Source organism: Borostomias antarcticus (genome assembly GCF_949987555.1).
Source record: "Borostomias antarcticus genome assembly, chromosome: 16".
Classification (NCBI taxonomy): domain Eukaryota; kingdom Metazoa; phylum Chordata; class Actinopteri; order Stomiiformes; family Stomiidae; genus Borostomias; species Borostomias antarcticus.
Genome location: NC_140249.1, coordinates 19098122 through 19121279, shown reverse-complemented (window position 1 = coordinate 19121279; position 23158 = coordinate 19098122). Strand labels below are relative to the sequence as shown.

The 23158-nt window shown below is 42.6% G+C and overlaps 1 protein-coding gene across 1 annotated transcript; it reads left to right on the top strand.

The window, feature by feature from the left end:
* Positions 1-1339: 1339 nt before the first annotated feature.
* LOC311319395 (F-actin-capping protein subunit alpha-2) lies at positions 1340-22217 on the top strand. The gene is made up of 10 exons (XM_084450945.1): positions 1340-1425; positions 12213-12276; positions 16023-16074; positions 16231-16294; positions 17201-17407; positions 17753-17832; positions 19139-19217; positions 19440-19511; positions 19716-19778; positions 21165-22217. The coding sequence occupies exons 1-10, from the start codon at positions 1387-1389 to the stop codon at positions 21303-21305; spliced, it is 861 nt and encodes a 286-aa protein (XP_084307071.1). The 5' UTR covers positions 1340-1386; the 3' UTR covers positions 21306-22217.
* Positions 22218-23158: the final 941 nt, after the last annotated feature.

The window sequence follows — 23158 nt, the reverse complement described above, 5'->3', positions numbered from 1 at the left end:
TTCGGTGGCACTGTTTGGTTAGTAGTTTAAACCATGGTCTCAGTTACAGTAAAAGCAGTCGACTAGACATCCGTGTTAACTAGCCACGGGAAGCTGAAAGATGCATTTTAGGCCTGTAGAGAAACATATGATATACACTCAAAGCAATTTTACATAAATGTGTGATAATTCCAGTACTTACACACTTTGAAGGAAATAGTCTGCAGAAGAGTAAAATATGATTAGCTAGAGGTCAAAAGGTGTGTTGAATACTTTGATGCATTATGACAGACTGGATTGAAGTAGACACAATCCCTCTGGGCCATCTATTTCCTGACAAGGACAAAGGAATAAAAGAAAACATGGGAGAAAGACTCAGAACTACCAGGAGATGGGGATTACTATGATCTGTCCGTTTTCTGTCGCAGGTCTATAATCTAAGATTAGTCACAGCAACCTCTCAGATTACTTTAACTACACAAATACAGGAGTGGAGTGTTGGCTCCACATGTTGTCACATCAAAGGAGGGGATATATTACCATCTGTGAGTAAGATTGAAGGGGTAAACCTACTGCATAATGGCGTAATGCTCTCCCCTCACAATTTGTTTCAAAGACTTTAATGTCAAAATAAGGCAAAGCGTCTTAACTAAAAGCTGGAGTCAATGTTGTCATTGTGGGAGATTATTTTTGAAACCTCTCTCTCACTTTCAAGTCCATGCACATAGTTAAGATCTGTCCATATAGTCTCTCTCTCTCTCTCTCAATCTCTCTCTCTCTCTCTCTCTCTCTCTCTTTGTTTCTTTCTGCTGTAGATAAGAAGTCTTAATTATGGACAATGGGAATAGCAGGGAAAGAAAACAATAATAGATATAGGGACATGGGGTGCAGTTTTGACCAATGTTATGTTATGCTAACAGCATTACTATGATCGACTCACAATCACTGATACCGACTGAAACCCGTTTATGTCAGTTCCCATGATGAACCAAGTCTTGAATGCAAGGCTAGATTGCCATCTAGTGGGCCACAAAGGTCACACACGAGGTACAGTTATTGATTAAACACTGGTCACTCAATCACATATTGCACTTGTGTAATCGTAGGGCCTATAGTCTAGGCACTAACCATTTTGCCTGAACATTAATAAAATCAATTACAAAGGTTACAGTGACTGCAATTTCAACATCCTTTGCTATCTCCACATATCAATAGTTTTTGGTAACATGGTGGTTTTTGGTATCAAGGTTGGCATAAAGGTGAATTGGCCAAAATTTTAAATTGAGATGAGCACCAAAAAACACAAGAAACTGCTTGATATTGCCAAGTAGGCTAGTGGAGTTGGGAATCCTCCCATTTCATGACGTCACGCTCGGCTTCGACAAGCTGGTGGTGCCGGAAGAAAAGATGGCGGATCATGAGGAGCAGTTATCCGATGAAGAGAAGGTAAAATTGTCCATTTTATTCTCATTTGAATGCGATAGGGGCGAGAATATACAAGGCCGGGTTGATTATGTTCATGCACGTTGACGTCTACCGAAACTTGGGGTAGAGAAACAGCCGCGGATCCGGGTAACCCTCATGCTAGGCTGGGCTATTATTTTTAGCTCAGTCTCTGCCCAACTTCCGTTCCTTTGCGAATCTCAAATGGAGACTCCTTGTACGGTCCTAACTTAAAATAGGAACCGTACATAATATAAGAAATTTAACCAAGTTAAACTTGTAGTCATTTGAAGGACATCTTCAGCCAACGCTCAGCTGTAGCTGTCATTTTGTTCATGTTTGTTTTGTGTGTGTGACACCAAACTTCCCATGCAGCTAGACTAGCTAACGTTAGCTCGTAAGGACGACTGAATTTCTCGCCCTGTAGTGGTATTTTGCTACATAATGGGTTCGTAAAATATGCAACTGTTGTAGTATATACATTATTAGTTGACTAACCAGTCAGCTGTATTATAGATAGGACGATTCTTAAATTCAATGTTGACAAACAGAAGCTAACGTCAGTAGCTGGCGTTTGTTGGATAGTAGACATTTCTGCTGGAGCGCTTGTAGTTGCAATTTTACGAGTCGGTGCTATGTTTGTCTGTAAATGTATCGTTTCCTTAAAAGGGATGGTAGTAAATGAACCATTACACCGTTTGAAACAATAGTTCAATTCAATAATATCGATCCGCACAGCATATTGACGTCGTCAGAAGTGTGTTCGGGTTTTGACAGGGCAGTAGTGGGTGTGGTTCATTCTTCGTCCATCACATTAGCTAATACCAATAGCTGTTGGCCAACTTCAAAAAAGAAAAGTTGGTTGTGTGTAGAGGGTCTTCTGGGGACATGCGCCCATCATGTTGTCGCGATGTTATGGCGAGCCAGTCACGTTTTCCATAGGATTCCCCTGAGCTGTCAGCTGTCAGCTGTGTTCACAATTTCTATTGCCGCGCTGATGTTCTGTCTTCAAGCTACGGTTCTTCAGACTTGAGCAACTCAACCAAAAACAAACCATATGCCCCTGCCACTCAATCTTTGTTTACAGTTTGGTCTAGTCTAGTGTGTAGCATAGATGAACTAGTGTTGAAAGTTAGGGTTGATAGACCCTATCATTATGTCCTCCCGTCCCTGGAAAGCTTGCCTAGCAATCAGGAAACAGCTGCTTTTATCATGTTGACACAACATTAATGAGCATTTCCCCTCGCATACCAAGTTGTTCTCATGCAAGTGTTTGTCATATATCTTTAAGAGGCCAATCTTTGTCTCAGGGGAATACCTTTTTAACTTTACAACTTTTTAACTTTACAACATGTCACCATCACTGTTATTTTAGGCCAGTTTCCCTTTGGGATTGAACAAACTAAATCTGATTCTAATCTGTAAATGATTCAACAGAGAGAGGAAATTAAGTCACCGTCACACAACTTTGACAACTCCTTGTTTCACTCACTGACAGCTCCTGGCATAACCTAGTCAGTTTGCTCTCAGCGTGTTAGATGGTTTTGCATCCTCTGTATCTAAGCGCTATGCCAACCCATAGGCTGTTTGCGGCTACATCTTGTTTTGGGGATGATTAGCCTATGTGTCCTGTTTGAGTGTTTGAACTTGAACACACCAGTCGGGACGAGCAGGTTGTGAACGACTGGCCTGTAGGCCTACATGATGCCAAATAAATGGAGGTAAAGGGTTTGAGCCTATATGTTGTAGGCCTAGTTTTGTTTAGAGGCCAGGATTGCAAGTAGGAGGAAGTGCTGGTAGTGCCAACATGTAGGCATAGATGATATCACAACCAAGCCCTAAAGCCTGTGTTATACTGTTTAACACGCACACATAGACAATTGCGTGCCGCCCCCGCGACAAGTGCGCAGGGCAACACACTGGTTTAAACTCTGCACAGGCAAGTTTGCTTCACTCTGGTTCATTCCTCACTATGCTGAAAACTAAAGGCATGATGCCCCAATGTCATAGAGCCCTCACACAATAAGTATTATTGTTTACTCACTCACACTTTTTCATCTTGTTTTATTTAGGCTATATTGTATCATGACTATTGTATTGTGAACCCTGCATTGACAAGTACATGGTACGACAAATATGTACTGAGTGTATTATCCCATACCTAGTTTGATGCTCAAAATTTTGTGGGGCAGGAATACAGTCCATGCATGGGGTGACCCCAAGACCCCCGCTTAAAGGGTGGTACTCCAAGACTTGATTCAAAGTTCACAGGTCTGTGATAATGTAGAAAAACAACAATTTTAAATTCGGGACGGTCGGCCACATCCATTTTGGGACAGCTTACGTTGTATTTCGGGACGGTTTCTGGAGGATGGTGAAAAAAGTTACTATATGCAATTTGCATATGCAAATGAGCTCAGCTAAGAGCAACTCAGCAGGCTAGAGAACGAGGGATGTTGACGGCACTTTGCTACCTAAAATATAGTTGGCTAGCCTGGACCATCCACACTCAATGTCACTGTGACAAATGTCATTGTCCTCTCCCTGACTAAACATGATAGTGCCCATGTTATTATCTCCGCGGTTGCAAGTTGTTACCTCTAGCTATATTCACTAGCTAGACACCACCAGGCTATATTCGACTACAAACAATAAAAGCTAGATTCTATAGGCCGAGGGGAATCCAATGATGTCCACTTCTTAACATTTGATAATTTTTAATGACCGCTCGATGAACTAGACGTCTACCAATTTCATTCCACTAACGTTACTCTAACATATGATGAGACGAGCATCCAGGTTGAGGCAAAAGGGGAGTGTGTTAGCTAGCTAGCTAGAATTAGTACTATATAAACACACAGTATAATTACTTACAGTTTCTGCATAATTTCCACGGACAGTTGGTATTGCTTGATCATTTAGAAAGAGTTTATCTGAAAATCCTGCATTGTACTGACCCAGGTTGGAAAAGCAATCGGGCAGAAAATGGCTAGCACAAACTGCCAGTGTTTTGCCAATTTCAGCGGGAAGTTGCCATCAAAAATAAAATGTATCCACTCGGTTCTGCTGTCCTTTGAGCTTGGGACACGATCTGTGCTGCTTAGTCCAAGAAACTGGAGCATTTTCTATGCCAAGACATTATGCTAGCTAGCGGGACTTGCAAATAATGTCAGCCTTTATAGCCAGGTAAACAAACGTAGATGATTGGAGGTATTCAGATGGGGGCAGGATTATTATAATAGGTCCCCGACTGTGAAGTAATTTGACACGGGAGATTTAAATTGCTTGCTTGGACTGACTTGTTTTCTAAGGTTTTAATTTCAGCTGACCACTACAAAATAACTGGGTTGTTTCGCTTCGCCCATCAGAGCCTCAAATGTATGCAAAAACAATGAAAATGTATTTAGTTTTGCAAACGTGGACCCCTTTAAGAGCCCTGGGCTTAAGGCTGTCAGATGTGCACCTCCCACACCTCCTCAACTTTCGGTTTTGCAGTTTTTTAACTGTCTAGTACTCCACCCAGGCTTTTAGTGGCTCTTCACGCCTGGACTATTTCACGTTGCCCAATGCTCACTTTAAAACTGGCTGTATTGTGTGTTCCAGTAGTTAGCTTGAAATTGATGCTTTTATCCTAGATGCTTTTAGGGGAATGCTGTTTTTGAGAATGCTAGAACATTAGTCCATCTGTTGTGGCCTGTTTTTTCTTTAGAAATGTCCTGAACACTACATGGCTATCTCTCAGTGGTCCACCATATGGCTACAGCAAGAAAATCTATTTAGCTTCTCTCGTCCACCTCAATATGCCTCCTATGATGATTTCCTTTGGGTTAACTCAGCTGGTTTAGCCCTTTGTGCATGTGTGTGTGTGTGTGTCTGCGTATGTGTGCGTGCGTGCGCGCATATTTCTGTGATTTTGTGAAGAATGTGAGGCCTGAGGAACGCTTCTCTTGTCTGTACGTGTCTCTTCAGCTGTCAGTGAGGCAGCCTGTAGCAAAACAGCCCCAGAACAGAGCTCTAGTCAGTATGGCTTCAGGACGTCAAATCGTGAATGCGCTCAGAAGCTCTTCCCCCTCGTTTTGCTATTTTTCGCTCTAAGTGTTTTGGTGGGTGGCCCCCAAAGCCCCCAAAGTAACATTCCGAGCTGCACACACCAGTTCAAAGTGGAGGCAAAAGTCTAGGTTTTATTGAGGTAGAGCGCACGGTAATCATGTAACGTTAGCCTAAATGGTAGTTAATATTGCATGTGTTTAGAAATGGCAGGACAGTGCCTTCTGCATGTTTTTTTTGGTACCTAACTTACGTTGCTGCTTACATTCTGGGCTGGACCCTAAAACATTCAGCCTTATTGCCTTGTGTCTGCCCCATAGGGACATGTCATGTACTAGCCCTAGACCTTAGGAATCATCATGCAGTTTCTACCTGCAACTTTCCTTTTGAATTGCCTGTCCTATTAGCCCCTTATCTAGGGAGCCTAAAGACCCATCTTCATTTGGACTCTCAAATGAAAGTTGGCTTGCCAGTCTCTTTCTTCATTGTCTGTGGGTAACAAGCAGTGTCACAAATACACTTTTTGGCTCACCTGCCAAAAAATCTGAAATGAAAATGAAAATCTACTCGACAAGCAAATGATTTGCTGGCCAAAATTATAAATAGCCAGCCATAGACATATTACCGATAACAAATTAGCCTAGGTGCTGCAACTTTTTTCTTTAGTAGGCTCTGCTGGTCTGGCGACAGATTGAGCACCTCGTTGCCTCAGTCAAGCATCATACTCAAGCCATCCTCTACAAAGTCCGTTGTCATCGTAGTAGCCTATCAACTTCTCACAAAACTCCATTGACTTCATGAAACGTCTATTCGTCGTCCTTTTCCTCTGTAGCGTTTCCTTTTTATTGGTGGTTTCACACCTCATAAGTATCACCACATAACATGAACTAGCTATTAGGAGATGTCAAGTAGCTTTACCTGAAAACCAATCTGAGGTAAGCTAATTTAGTGCCTTTTCCTCACAGATCACAGCTTGTGTTCTTGACCTCGCACCAGAAGAACTAGGCTATGGGTAGAAAGAGCATAGAAGTAATACAGGGACTTTATGTAGGCTAAGCGGTTTCTTTCCAGCCATCAAGCAAGATATTGTATACTATTTTGTTTGCAATAATCCGGTTACAAAATGTATCCCACCGCTTGTGTGGCAGGTAGTCTTCCAGATTAACTAACCAAATAGAAAATCTACCTGCATTTGCCGCTCGGTGGGTGTTAATTTCAGACCCTGGTGTCACAAATTCTGATGGTTACATTAAAGGACCCCACTCTGCTTTTATTCATACTTATATTCATACTTAATTTTCCATGATTGAAAGGTGAAAGTCTGTAGTAATGAAGTGTCAAGGTTGTTTGTTATAGCCAAAACCCCACTTCAAACCATCCACTCTCAACGTTCTTGGTGTTCCTGTGAAATGACTTGGGTGTGAGGAGGAGGGTAGCATGGGTGCCATCCAAACCTAGCGCCACAAGATTAAATGTTTCACTTCGCAAAGCACCACACCTCTCTTTCACACAAAACAGCTACTTTTACAGCATACTAATGCCCAATGTGCCTCATCAGTTTGGCCAAGATATTATAATGTTAGTCAGCCAGCCAACAAATCACTTGATTGCTGAAAGCATTTATTCTGAAAAATAAAGACTTTTATGTAAAGCTACCCCGTAATTTCGCCCTCAACATTGTTTCGAGCCATTGGCTAGCCATTGTTAAGCCTAGCTGTGCTGTTCATTTTCTTCATCCTATTGCTATTTTTTACAGTCAGTCGGTACAACAGAAAGGAGTTCATTGGCAGAAGTGGGCCTCTTGGCAGATGTTGTATTTTAAGGAAGTGACTGACTACAAACACATTTTCACTCAGGGAGAGATTGTGGGTTTAACTTTCTGGGTTGTTGTACGCCACCTCAAAAGGAAGTGTGGAAACCAGATTTCGGCAGTTCTCTTTACACTGGGTTCGCACAAGGTGCTTGAAGTAATTGAATTCGATTTTTTTTTGAAAACCAAGTCCTGGTAAATTGAAAATTGCCCCCTTTTTTAACAAGGTGCTTAAAAAGTCCTTGAAATAAGCAAACCACATAGTGCGGTCTTGACCAAGGCTTTGTTCATCAAATCATTACAATTGAACTGCTCAGAATCAGAAATTGCTCAGCTTGTTCTTTTTGTTTGCTTGTTCACATTGACTAGTCAATGTCTCTGTCTCGCTCCACTCTGCGCTCTGCCTCCTTTCTTCCCTGAGAACATTACCAAAAACTAACTAAATATGCCAAAACACCTGTTAGTCCTCAGCTGTACAGCTTATGCCTCAGTTTGAGAACTGAAACAAAATGAACAGGTAAAGTATTTTATTCATGTTAGACGGCTTACTTGCAGTAGCTAGTTACAGCAGCTAGCTAGCTGACACCCTACTACTAGGAGCAATGATACGGGGTATTGCACACATTTTTGTAAGCGTGGGTGAAATGCCGGTGTGATGATTTTTTCTAAACTTCTCTGTCTGTGCACTCTAGCTGTCTTCCTGCTTCGTCTGGATGTTATAGAGCTGGCTGGTTACAAGGGAGGCAGGAACTCGCTAACGTTAACTTGATATTAAACTACAAAACGAGATCTCTGCATTTTACAAGCACCCACAACAAGTGCTTCTCAAGCCATCTTGCATTTGGCACCAAGGCTACCCAAAGGGGCTGTGTGCTATTTCGGCACCATGGACATGGACAGTGCCATGGATTTATCATTAAACAGTAGCCTGTTGATGTAACACAAAGCTAATCTGAGCACCCAGTACACAGCTGTTGATGGGCTATTTCAGCACAATGGTCAATGCCATGGATTTATTAGTGACCTGCCTTTTTTTGCCGCAATCAAAGAGTGAAGTCTTTTAAAATGAAAGAAGTGCTTGAAAAAGTACTTAAAAGTCCTTGAATTTAATTTTGTAATGTTTATATATGAACCTTGTTTACAGCAAAAACACGCCTTGCTACTTAAGACTTTCAATGGAAGCAATGTGACACTCAGGTTTTAAAACATTTGTACTTTCCTAAACAGTCAGGGGAACGCTGTTCCTTAAGCAAGCGTAAGAGAGGAGAAGTCAAAATCGAGCAGTTTGAACCCTGAAAAGATTTCACTTCAGTCGAGCAGTTTCAATGCAGTCAAAGCTTTGAATAGCTGCAGCGCAGACCGTGTGTAGGCCTACATGTGTGTGTGTGCGTTTGTCTGTCCGTGTCCCCAGGCTGTCACACAGCTGTTCAGCTGGGAGGACCAATAGAGTCCTAATGAAGTGCCGCACACTCCTTATTCACACTCAGCAGATGGAGTCACTAACCTTCTGATGAAGACAATGGCCTGGCTCATATTAACAGTGCTGTAAAAAGCCCCTATTTTATGAAAATATTGACTAGTTTAACTTTATTTTGTAGGTATTCTTCACGAGTTGTTTGTGAAAAAACTTTCAACGTTCCAAATAGGCAGTCAAAACAATAAAAAAAAAAAATCCTAAAACTGCCTAAAATCATCTTGGCTGTTGTATACAAACCCTGCTTTAGGCTAAGTATGATTCATATGTCCTTGACTGTTGTTGGAACTCACTGGTTTTCCAATGGGTTGCGAGAGGAGACGTAGGCCTATTGATGAGAATTTATTTAATTCAAATCTTGAATAAGAGCAGATTGAGTTGAAATGGAGCATACTAACAGTCCTCTAGACAGCCGATGTTTCCATGATGGAAAGTTTGTTTACGTCAATCTGGGGCATAATGAGAGGCCTGATTCAAACGTTCCTCTATAGGGATCACAGCAGCATTTCCCTTGGGAGCACGCACGCACACAAACACACATTGCTTTCCTCTAGAGTAGGTACACACGCACACATGCTAATGAACACTTATGCTTAACGCACACAGAGTGCCTGCCTCCCTCTCAACATATCACTCATTAGTAGGGATGCACCGATGCATCGGCCGAACATCGTCATCGGCCGATGTTGGCCTTGTTGACTGCCATCAGCCCATCGGCAAATAAAATGACATTCACCGATGGTAGTGGCCGATGTTATGTGGCAACAATTACGTCTTTTTTTGTTGCAAAACGTGGCCTACCCAGCTGCAGATTCTGAGAAGATCCGCGACGTAACGCCGCAAACGCACGTGTAGTTTGCTTTCAAATTAAAGTGAAATAAAAATCGGCGTTTTGGAACCAAACACTTAATTTCTTTGTTTCCCTGGCACAAAAGAGGGAATAAAAATTAAGTAAAATAAACATCGGCCATCGGCTGGATTGTTATTTTAAGCATCGGCCCAGAATTTTGCAATCGGTGCATCCCTACTCATTAGTGAGAATCAATCTGCAGCAAAGCTCCAAAAGCTCTCACACACTCCACAAATAAGGGCCCGAGGGAGACCTATACTCAAACACACTCTCACACACTACTTACCCCCTTTCCCAGCCTGTCAGGCCGTGGGGGCGGGGGGTCTAGCCTAGCCACTTCACCCTGTCAGTGACTGAGTGGAGGGGAGCACTACTAGACTCCTCAGCACATTTTCATGCCCTTATATGGTCACAAGCCACTTGGGGAAGGGAGGGGCTACCGCTGCTGTCAATTTCACATGTGACCTTAAAACAGGAAGTGTTGTGGTATTGCACAGCAGAAGAGAAGTAGGGGGCAGGAGCTAGATTCTCAGTCATACTGTACAAAGAGGAAGGCTAGGTCCTGGGTTACTAGAGGCTCAGTCATACTGTACAGAGAGGAAGGCTAGGTCCTGGGTTACTAGAGGCTCAGTCATACTGTACAGAGAGGAAGGCTAGGTCCTGGGTTACTAGAGGCTCAGTCATACTGTACAGAGAGGAAGGCTAGGTCCTGGGTTACTAGAGGCTCAGTCATACTGTACAGAGAGGAAGGCTAGGTCCTGGGTTACCAGAGGCTCAGTCATACTGTACAAAGAGGAAGGCTAGGTCCAGGGTTACTAGAGGCTCAGTCATACTGTACAGAGAGGAAGGCTAGGTCCTGGGTTACTAGAGGCTCAGTCATACTGTACAGAGGAAGGCTAGGTCCTGGGCTACTAGAGGCTCAGTCATACTGTACATAGAGGAAGGCTAGGTCCTGGGTTACTAGAGGCTCAGTCATACTGTACAGAGGAAGGCTAGGTCCTGGGCTACTAGAGGCTCAGTCATACTGTACAGAGGAAGGCTAGGTCCTGGGCTACTAGAGGCTCAGTCATACTGTACATAGAGGAAGGCTAGGTCCTGGGTTACACTGCTGAGAGCAGTAAATATGGAAAAAATAATTGAGTGCTAATGACTTCAGCAGCTAGTTAGTTTGGCTTGGGGGGGGGGCATATCTAAAAAAAAAAAAAAAACAAGGACATGGCAGGGATTTGAAATTTCACCATTTTGGTGGGAAGTAGGCCTGTTACAATTATTACATAATTTGTAGCCTGGCTTCACAAAAATGCGAAGGGTCTGGAAACTCAGTTGATTTCTGATTCCTAAGGGGCGTTACCAACAGGTGTAGATCATGCCTCTGGACACAATTGGATAGACCTAACCAATCAGCGAAATGTCTCTATGGTGCTCCTCTGTTCCGTCATCTTATTAAACCCGCCCCACATTAGATAAACGATTGTAATTGGCACTAACAAATTTGAATTTGAGCGGATTCCGTTGGATCGGTTGGATGTCCAGACTGATCTGCAGAGTGAAATCGAATGTGAGCTTGTGAAATCACAGGGGGTACCGAAGCTTAAAAAACAAGCCCCCCGTAGCGGTCAGGACGACCCTGGCTGTCTGCCATGAGTTTCTCAGTGAAACGTGGTTCCAGGTCAGGAATGGGGATGTCAGGGTGAAATGTGGAGGGCAGTGAGTCGGGGTTTCGGGGTTGGATCAGGACAGGCCTACGTGGTGTCATTGCAGTTTGTGGTGGCAATACGGGCCACTAGGCTACTAGCCTACTCACTGCGCGTTAGGCTACACACGGCTTGACATATTTTCAGTAGGCCTATGCCTATTTCTTGTCGGATGGTAATATGGGCAAACATATCAACTTTAGCTATCAAAACTAGATACCATCAAAGAGGTTATGCTAGCTTCCTGTTTCCAAATAAATGTCAAGCTTGTTTGATTTGACTGCCTACATGGGCAGCCTACCAGTCGCAATTGACAGTCAAGCGGTTGCATTTCTTATCTGCAGTCTGCAGGTTGCAGTCTTATATAAATAATTGTGTAATATTTCAAAAGTCAAAAAGCAAATAAAATCAAAAATCCATCCTATCAGGAAAATATTTTTAGGTATGGTAGCGCTCTGCTATTTTTGTCTTTTTGGGTCTTTTAGGAGGGGTGGGAGGTTCTGTTGGCGTGGCGATCTGCCACTCCAAGTTATTGGTAGGGGAAACACTGCATCATCATGGGTGGGGGACAACATGTTTACTGTGCACTCATTTGCTCTTGAAACTGTGATAGATTCCCTACTTCCTCTTCACAATGTATTGAACAAGTGATCAAATCAATCTAGATGAAGGGGAGTTTCCCCTCTTTCCTGATACGAAGCAAATGACCATATAAGGGAAAAGGCAGCTAGGCTACGTTATGGTATTTATTTACTTTGTGTGTGTGAGAAAGAACTCATCTTAGTCACCACTCACCACATGTCCTTGATTTGGAACGTAGTTAGTGTTGACTGTGACATTATGACTAAAGATTTGTGGTATTTGGTCTTTTTATACGTAGCACATGTCTAAGAGTGTCTTCCCTTATGTCTGCAGGTACGCATAGCAGCTAACTTTGTCATCCACGCCCCACCCGGAGAATTCAACGAAGTTTTCAATGGTGAGTGTGTGTGTGTGCATCTCTCTCTCTGTCTTTCTCTGCAAGTGTGTCACTTTGAGCCACCACCATGCCGCCTGCTGCCTTGCAACATGCAATGACAAAATCTGCATTATCTCACAGGAAACATTTCTCAATACAGTGTCCTGATACGGGCATGTTATGTCATTGAACTTGTAGTGCACATAGAATCAGAATTTTATTGGCAGGTAGTTTGTTCGGTCAGTGGTGTATAACATGGACAACATTGGACAGGGTGCAGGGACGAGACGGGACAGTGCATTCACGATTGTAGTGCACGTGCTGTGTGATTCTGATTGTAGTGCACGTGCTGTGTGATTCTGATTGTAGTGCACGTGCTGTGTGATCCTGATTGTAGTGCACGTGCTGTGTGATCCTGATTGTAGTGCACGTGCTGTGTGATTCTGATTATAGTGTACGTGCTGTGTGATTCTGATTGTAGTGTACGTGCTGTGTGATTCTGATTGTAGTGCACGTGCTGTGTGATTCTGATTGTAGTGCACGTGCTGTGTGATTCTGATTGTAGTGCACGTGCTGTGTGATTCTGATTGTAGTGCACGTGCTGTGTGATTCTGATTGTAGTGCACGTGCTGTGTGATTCTGATTGTAGTGCACGTGCTGTGTGATTCTGATTGTAGTGCATACAGTGCATCCAGAAAGTACTCACACCCCTTGACTTTTTCCACTTTTTGTTATATTACAGCCTTATTCTAAAATTGATTAAATTCACCTTTTTCTTATCAATCTACACACAATACCATACCATAATGACAGTGAAAAAAGTGTTTTTTTATTTTTTGAAATTTTTACAAATGTGTATATATATAATATATATATTCAAAAAAATAAAAAGATATATGTACATAGGTATTCACACCTTTTGTACTTTAAGACACCTTTGGCAGCAATTACAGCCTCAAGTCTTCTTGGATATGACCAGGGCTGAAAATTAACACCTGCCACCGGCCAAATGCAGGTAAAATGTCCAATTGGCGACTAGATTTCGGAAGGCTATCTGGGAAAAAAAAAAAAACTTTGCCCGTAGATTTTTTTCATCTACAGTCCCCTTGGCAGGTGACTCACCGTGAGCCAAAAAGTTAATTTTCACCCCTGGGTATGACGCTACAAGCTTGGCACACCTGTATTTGGGGTATTTCTCCCATTCTTCTCTGCAGATCCTCTCAAGCTCTGTCAGGTGAGATGGGGAGCGTAGCTGCACAGCCATTTTCAGGCCTTTCCAGAGATGTTCAATTGGGTTCAAGTCGGGGCTCTCAAGGGCACTCAAGGACATTCACATACTTGTTCCGATGCCACCCCTGTGTTGTCTTTCTGTGTGCGTGTCCTGTTGGAAGGTAAACCTTCGCCCCAGTATGAGATTTTCAAGAAGGATCTCTTCGTACTTTGTTCCATTCATCCTTCCCGTAACCCTGACTACTAGTCTCCCAGTTCCTGCTGCTGAAAAACATCCCCACAGCATGATGCTGCCACCACCATGCGTCACTGTAAGAATGGTATTCTCCAGGTGATGGGCGGTGTCTGCTTTCCTCTAGACGTGACGCTTGGCCAAGAGTTCAATCTTGGTTTCATCAGACCAGAGAATCTTGTTTTTCATGGTCTGAGAGCCCTTTAGCTTTTGACAAACTCCAAGCGGGCTGTCATGTGCCTTTTACTGAGTAGAGGCTTCCGTCTGGCCACTCTACCATAAAGGCCTGATTGGTGGAGTGCTGCAGAAATGGTTGTCCTTCTGGAAGGATCTCCCATCACCACAGAGGAACGCTGGAGCTCTGTCAGAGTGACCATCGGGTTCTTGGTCCCTGGCCAGAAAGCTGTAGGCAGACAGCTCTAGGAAGGGTCCTGGTGGTTCCTAACTTTCACATTTAAGAATGATGGAGGCCACTGTTCTTCGGGACCATCAATGCTGATTTAGATTTTGGGGGGGGGGCTCACATGCACTGGCAAATGCGGGTCATTATTATTTTACATACAGTACAGTAGACAGGTGTGTGCCTTTCCAAGTCATGTCCAATTAATTGGATTTACCATAGGTAGACTCCAATCAACTAATTACTTGTCTAATCACTGCAAAAGGTGCCTCAATAAAGTACTGAGTAAAGGTTCTGAATACTAATGTACATGTGATATTTCAGTTTAACATTTTTAATACATTTGCAAAAATAAAAGTGGGGAAAAAAAACTTTTTTCACTTTTTCATTATGGGGTATTGTGTGTAGATTGATGAGAATTTTTTTAATTTAATCGGTTTTGGAATAAGGCTGTAACAACAAAATGTGGAAAAAGTGAAGGGGTGTGAGTACTTTTTGGATGCACTGTATGCTGTCTCATTCAAGATTGTAGTGCACACATGCTCCATCTCCCTTGTCATATCAAGCCATCCACTTCAAGAGCCACCAGATACAGAAATCATAATCTTTGGTGTCTACACTGACGTTCGCTGTAGTCTTAGCCTGGTTTGTGTTGAACCTTTGCAAACGCTAGAAAACCTTTTGACTGAATCACAGCGATCAGAGGGAGGGCTCACTTCACTTTACAATTTAGGGAACAAGTACGACTCAAACTGTTGCAGCCAGTTCCAAATGGTGACACAGCGCTGTGAAGGGCAGACAGTTGGCAGCTGATGGCCCGTGAACGGCCATAGTGTGTGTGTGTGTGTTCATGTACATATTTAAGGGCGTGAGGGAGTAAAGTCCTCACCATGTTGATCCCTGTGTGCGTGTGCGTGTGCGTGTGCGTGTGTGTGTGTGTGTGTGTGTGCGTGCGTTAATGCTACTGTTGATCCCCCATGCCATGTCCTGATCAGCTGAGGAGTGCTGGGGGGGCAGTCGTCTGCTGCCCAGGCCTCTGGGCCACGCCAGCTCCGTCCATCCCTCTGGGATTCTCTGCCCTATACTGTGTGTTTACTTGCCCGGGTCAGACCAGTGGACTATTGGACTGGAAGGCTTTGTCTCCAAAACAAACATGTTGTTATACAAATCTAGAACTGTCCGTTTTCAGGTCTTTCTAGTTAGGGCTGGGTTAAAAAAAATTGATTCATCGATCAAATGATTTAGAATCGATTCATGAATCCCAAAATCGATCTTTTATTAATGAATGAATGAATAAATGAAGGAATGAATAGTTCGTTAATTCATTCAATGATTCATTCATTCATTTTTGGAAATCAGTATCGATACCCAGCCCTGGTATTGATGTGTTGCCAAAATGCAGTGCTCACTCCCTCAGTTGCTGAAAACATTTGAGAAAGAGTGACTAGTTGCAGCTAGAGGGACCTGCAAAGAGAAATACATTTTTTGACGCTATCTCCCGTCAAAAACCTTTCAACTGATCATTGCCAAAACTGATTGACCCATGTCTCATCCAGTTGCCAACAGCAGCAGTACTGCCCCAAAAAACGTAAATTGTAAAGAGCATAGCAGTGACACAGAGGTTGTTTATGTAGGCCTAAATTTCTCCCAGCCAAGAAGCAAGATTTGATTTCCTGCTATTGTGTTGCAACAAGGAGCCTTCCGAGATTTACTTGCCAATCTACCCGCATCTAGTGCTTGTTTTTTTTATTTGGGACCCCGTGTGTCCGTGTGTGTGTGTGTGTGCATGTCGTGTTTGTGTGCACGCTCTCTTCGGCTTGGATTGCTTTTGTGTGTTTAGCGTCGTCTGTCCACCTGCGTGTCTGTGTTCTATCGCACTCACGTTTGGTTGTGTTCCCCCCACAGATGTGCGATTGCTGCTCAACAATGACAATCTTCTCAGGGAAGGTGCAGCACAGTAAGTCGGCACTCTCTTACCATGCTACTACAAACATAATTCTTTGCTCACTTCATAAGTACAAAATTCCCAAACGACCGGAACATGTCGATTATGACAATTTTTGTTTTGTGATATTGGAAAGTCCTGACCACGGTGTTTTGTGTTCCGTTTCAGTGCCTTTGCACAGTACAATGTGGACCAGTTCACCCCGGTGAAAATAGAGGGGAATGAAGAACAGGTGTGTTGCTGTTGACCCCCAGACAGACAAAAGAACCAGGGTGGATCTCTCCTCGTTTCCTCTGGTCTTGACCGCAGAACTAAATTCTCAAAGGCATTTCATTATTTTCCCTCTTCTAGTGGACAGAGACATTCCAGACTTTGGAGACACACCCACAGTGTTGACTCTTAAGCAGGGTTCAGATACAGCAGCCGTGACGCTAATTTTAGAACGTCATGTTGAATCTTTGATGATAAATAGACAGTTCTCATTCTAATACCGCTTAAAACCATATTGGCTGTTGTATGTGAACTTGGCTTTAAATTTCACCATTAGACGATTAACAGCATGAGGACATTGCCTTATGGATGCTAATGATCCTCTCAGCCGAGCTCATGACTCAACACTGAAACAAACTGAGAAGTGTGGGACTGAACCCAGAGTCACAGGTTTGGAGGGTAACTCTGTGACTCAACCAGACACTGTGTCTTCCAGTCCTCACACTCTCCTCAGGGCTTCGACAGTGGGCTGGGAGAAATGGCTGCTGTGAATGAAATGCTAGCTAGAGATTTGTTACAGCGTTGCTAAGCTATGCAAACAGGTCCCCCTCCCTCCATGAAGTGCACCAGTCAAACTTAAGGCCCAAACAATGAGCAGTGATTTGTGGTTAGAGCACACTGGAGGAAATGTCTATATGCCAACCGGAGCAGATCACCTTTTTCGTTATATGCAGCAGGTTTTGAAATATATCCACTCATTCAAGATTTGTTAATTGTGATATGGTAAATCTCCGAAATGTTGAGGCTAACACCGATTTCTCACACTTCATCCTCTCTCTTCACCCTCCTTCTCTCTCATCCCTCCTTCTCTCCCTCTCTCATCCCTCTCTCATCCCTCCACCCCTCCTCCCGTCTTGCTTCCATCCAGGTCTTAATCACAGAGCATGGCGACCTGGGCAACGGCAGGGTCCTGGACCCCAAGAACAAGATCTCCTTCAAGTTCGACCACCTGCGCAAGGAGGCCAGCGACCCACGGCCCCACGACGTGGACGGCGCCATGGAGGGCTGGAGGAGCGCGGTGGACACCGCCGTCAGGGCCTACGTCAAGGAGCACTACCCCAGCGGAGTCTGCACCGTACGTCATGCATTCACCGCCAGCTCATCCCTGCTTGTGTTCTAACCTGACTTGTGATGTCAGCGCAGGTTCTGCCACTGTTCCTTCAGCATAGACCACTTTTAAGACCACTCATTGTCCTATTATAATCTAGGATTACCACAGTGTAGTGTGCACTGTTTGTACTGTACAGGCCATGTTCTACTTGGATATTGTGTATAGATACATTAGATAAATATAGGCCGCTGAGCTGGGTGGCTTTTATCAAAGCTTGGTCATTAGTCCACAATAGTTTTGATGCAATGCTGCCTCAGTGTGGTAGAGCTGTGAGGGTCTTTTTTTGAGATTGAATGTTATTCTCCTCAGATCTACGGAAAAACCATCGACGGCCATCAAACCATCATCGTCTGTATCGAGTGCCATCAGTTTCAACCCAAAAACTTCTGGTATGTTCCATCTTGATGTAGATGGATATTCTGTGTTAACTCTTTATCTAGCTTCCTTGTGGGCTTGAGGCACTAACAAATATTTATTTTTGAAGGAAGGATGCAATATAGGGATTCAAATGGGCCTTTTGGGAATGTTCTAAAGTGTGTTCTTCTGAGTCAGGCTGCCAACTGTCTCAGCACCACAGAACTGCTTTTGGGTTCTGTGAGATTGGTGGTCTCCATTATCTAGTTGAGCCATCCCTGATCAGGTTAAGATAACACGATAAGGACCGCGCCAATCCTCTTTGTGGGGGGGTGTTACTGAGCTCAAGGTTCTGTGAGTGTGATGATCCCAAAGCTCATGTACACGACCTGAGCTCTGTCTCTATCCTTGTAGGGAAGGTCTGCAGAGTACTTCCTATGGTAGACCTGTATCAGGGCTCAGTGGCATTGCATGAAAAACAGCGCACATTAACAACGTTCAGTCCACTATGTCCAAAACAAAGACATAGTCACCAAAGTGTGGATGTCCAAAGCTTGCTATGGGTCACCTCACTTAGGACCAGGGTTTCCTGCACAATAAATATACTTTTCCAATTCATTTATCGTTGGTCCAAAAACCGCCAGCTCCCAACGCTCTGTTTTTCGCAGTATGTGCATGTCATACACACTACAGTCCAGGGGACAATGGGACAGGCTGTGTGGCGGGGAACTGGCCATGACCATGTTTATTTATTGTGACCATGATTATTTACTGTGACATTTGACCATTTATGACTTTTTATGCTGCTAACGGGAGTGGATTCTGCTAAACGAAGTTTCTTCGTGTTTTAATATGCAATGACAAATAAAGAACTAATCTTATAAAACAACCAAATCATGTGGGTATCCAGAAAAACAGAGCTTTGAGAGCTGGCGGTTTTCGGCCGAAGGATAAATTATTTGCAGAAGTAAGTTTGGACATAGTGGACTCAACTTCGGTAATGTGCACTTTTTTGGTACCTCACAGGGCTGTGTATCACTGAGTCCTGATACAGGTCTATTTCCAGGATAGACGCACCTTACACTTAGTTGAGAGGAACCTTCAAAATACTTGATGAGCCAGACTTATAGTGACTTTCAATAATGGTTGTTTTTCAACTTAGGATGAAGAGTGCTTCAAAACTTAAAGCTCATGATTTTTTTCTTTTTAGAAAATGATTATAAATAATGTTATTATGGTATTTATTATTATTTTCATCATATTATCTGCTACATTCTAGGCAGTCCTTATTTCCCCGTATTGTGTCTCTGTTAGAAAGCTCTTGTCCCTTTCTCTTTAAAGGAATGGACGCTGGAGGTCAGAGTGGAAATTCACCATCTCCCCTTCCGCCACCCAGGTGGCCGGTATCATGAAAATCCAGGTGTGTGTGTCCGTACTCACACACCTATCCTTCACTATGCTCCCTGTCTTTGTGTTTATCCATTCACCTTATATGTGGTCCCCACCATTAACCTTACATATCTTTGTACCGACACTGTTTTGGGTTTTTGTTAACTCTGTGTGCGCGTGCGTGCGCGTGTGGTTGTGCGTGCGTGTGACTGTTAATGCAATGACGGTGTTTCTTTTCTTTGGCTGGTCATAGGTTCATTACTATGAAGACGGCAATGTTCAGCTTGTGAGCCACAAAGAGGTTCAGGAGTCCATGTCAATTTCTGTGAGTACTTCACACAGGGAATTTAACCTGTGAAATATGACCAAAGCGTGTATTTTTCCCACAGATGTAATTCTTATACCCCGAGGAGATGAGATCAAATGAATTGCTCCATACATCAAATCAGTCTCAAAAGTTCATAATTGTATTTTATTATATTGAGCATACATTTATTTTAATTACTTCCATTGTCTTCCTCACTGTCAGAACGAAGCTGCAACTGCAAAGGAGTTCATCAAGATCATGGAGGCTGCGGAGAATGACTACCAGGTGTGTTGTCACCTAGTTTCATGTACCACGTGTATTTCACTGAAGCGATCTGCTGGTTATGCTATCCAATCTAGAATAGAGTGGTGATGTGATGTCAATTTGTAGGTTGAATTGCCATTGGGTTCTGAGTCAGAAATCCCTATGGGAAACATTTATAGGAATTGCAAAAAATGCAAAAAATAAAGTCTTTGTTTAACAGAGATTTCCAGAATAGAGTACGTTTTATTCTAAAACACATCATTGAAGATGGCTTTTGTGAATTTTGATGCTGTTAGTTGAACCTGAGGTCAGTGTTGAGATATGCTAACCATTACTGAAACTGGACTACAGCAGTCAAATGGCTGCCATGTTTTTCATAACCTGAGCTAGCACTATAGATCGTGAGATTTCCCAAAATGAATAAATACCACACATATTAAAATAAAACTGGCTTAGCTAGATCAATCTTGTAATTAAGATATCTGCTGAAAAAAATAATTTATCCATGGACAGATTTATCTACTACGAATGCAAATTTCACATGCATTTTTATAGCTAGTCCAGTAGAAATGGCGGCACGTCAGAAAGACATTCGACTCATGAAGTCCAGTTTCAGAAATGTTTGGCATATCTCGGCAACATCGACCTCAGAACCAACTAAAGGCTTCAAAATTCACAAAACCCATCTTCAATGATTTGTTTTAACTTTTGGAACAAAACATACTCTATTCTGGGAGTTAAACACAGATCTTATCTTTTAGAGTTTTCTGTGAATCCATCATTTCGCCCATAGGAATTTTGCCCATAGGAATTCCCATAGGAATTTTGGACTCAAATGGCAGCGATGCAAACTTTTCCGCCTACAAAGTGACATCAGACCTCACCACTCCATAATTTCTCTACATACCCCAACTACAATACACTTGTAGTCTCTATAAATGTGTGTTGTAACACACCTAAAGTTGCAAAGTTTTCTGTGAACTGTTGAAGAAACATTCGGGAGGGACTTTGCCAGAGCTAGTGCAGTTCAAATGAATGGAAACACTGCTGAAGTGTAACTAAACAGTTCTTTCGGAGAACCTTGTGCCAGAGTTAAGTACAAGTTGTCCCGACAGTCCCAAGATGTTGCATCAATCAAGATTTTACTGTTTTTCATGTCCCCTTCATTTGAGAGGGGTAAAATCACCCACATTGTGCTACTATCCCCCACTGAATAGGTACCAGTTATGTACCAGTGATATTATGTATCAATGTTCCTGATGTATACATGTTATGTATACTCCAATGGGCTACAATGGGATGTATACTCCAATGGGCTACAATGGGATGTACAGTATACTCCAATGGGCTACAATGGGATGTATACTCCAATGGGCTTCGACTCATGGATTCATCTTTTCCCTTCAGACCGCCATCAACGAAAATTACCAGACCATGTCGGACACTACATTCAAAGCCTTACGCCGCCAGCTCCCAGTGACACGCACCAAGATTGACTGGAACAAGATCCTCAGCTACAAGATTGGCAAGGAGATGCAGAACGCTTAAAAAAAAAAAAAAGAAAGAAAAAGAAAGAAATAACCCAACAACAACAACGCATGACTGGATTGTTGTATTGTCTTTGTACAAATTACAAATTAGAAAAATGGGTGCAAAGAATGGTTTGGTCTCACAAAAAAATGTCACATTACACTTAGAAATGTCTACTTTTATTAATGTTTTTTATACAGACACATATCTGTATAATATATAATAATGATGATACGCGTTATTTGGGAAAATAGGATGCTGAGGAAATTCTACAGTACATGGGAGACAGGGCAGATTTTCATAATGCAAAACACCCTGATAAAGTAGCCTGTGTCACGTGTGCAATATTTATTGTGGTGGTGAGACCACACCTTTTCTTTGACCTGCGGAAAAAGCGAATCCAATCGCAATGGCGAAAACAAATATTTTGGATACTCTATAGATTTTGGCCAAAACAGATGAGTTACTAGGTTACTGTCCCCTAGACTTACTAAGTCTGTTGTGATCATTGGCCAATATTGCAGTCACCTTTGTCGACCACATAATGTTCTTATTTCCTTCATATTGGTACTCCCTTCACAGTCAGCCCCACATTGTGAAATATCTCACTCTTGTGCCTCTCCTGGCAAATTAACCCGGACTGCTGAACTGAACCTATTGCAAAGAGAGATGATACCCTGGCGAGCTTCATCAACAAGTCTTTAATTGCTACTTAATGTGCATACTGTTCAATTTACAATAAAACTAAAAGTATCACTCTCCCCGACAGTGCTTATTTTTCTTAAAACAAGACCAGACTGTATTATAACATGGCACATTGTAATATATACCTGTATTAAACAACCTGTCTGTCAGCTTGGTGATTTATTTCCTTGAGATTAATTGTAATTCAGTCACAATAATGTTGCATTAAATGAGAAATTTTCTATTTACTGACTCACTCATACTTTTTACCATTTGTCACTCTAGATTACAAATAAAGCAGCTAGATATTTTCCTCTTCTGACATAATGTTGAGAATAACATGTAGTTACTGTAGTAGAACTGTATCCATGAATACTGTATGTAAAGTGGACAGTATCTCAACGTGTACAATCTGCTCTACATGAAGAAGTTTGATTCAGTCTTTGGGCTTTGATTTCTGAGTGAAGAAGAACCCATTTTACAACCTTACCTGGAGAGACAGGCTGACGGATGGATAGGATAGGGAGTGACGACTCGGGAGTGACAGGGGTGCTTGATGCTGGTGGGACAGCGGGACTAGGCTACTGCAGAAGTGCTCTATTGTACGCAGAACACTTCTGCACTTGTTGAACATTTCGATTCTAACAGATCACAGATATATATATATATTTTTTTTTTTAAACGACATATTTTGCATCTATATACTTGCATATTTCAGATAAACTAGTGAATGTGTACAAACTGGGTTGTTTTCCCAATCTATTTTCCCCTCATTTAATTGTCTGAGAACATGGTGAGGTCAAGAGTATAATTGGCTGGTAGATTCAAGATCGGTTTTATTTGCCATGTATATGATATACATACACACACACACTAGGAATTGTACTAGGGTTAAGGCATACGCTGTTGCAGACGACAGAATGGAGCAGGCTTGCTGGAACAACTGAAGTATTGCATCGTCTGGTCTTGGGACATTTTTGGACTGTCTGGGGTTTTGTAATGCAATTGCTGGTGTATGTTTCACGGGTACCATTGAGATACAACGACAATCTGACCACACGTAAGCCACACATGTCCACATCATTTTATTAGCTTTATTAAATTGTTAACTGGGCTGGCTTCCTAACGTCAGTGTACTTGCTAGCATCCAGCTAGCCAGCTCGAGCTAAGTCCCTCTTCTGTGCAGA

Coding starts and splice junctions, on each gene's coding strand:
- LOC311319395 (XM_084450945.1), top strand. CDS start 1,387: ATGGCGGATCATGAGGAGCAGTTATCCGATGAAGAGAAG. Junction 12,277..16,022: donor ATTCAACGAAGTTTTCAATG/GTGAGTGTGTGT, acceptor TTCCCCCCACAG/ATGTGCGATTGCTGCTCAAC. Junction 19,512..19,715: donor AGGAGTCCATGTCAATTTCT/GTGAGTACTTCA, acceptor CCTCACTGTCAG/AACGAAGCTGCAACTGCAAA.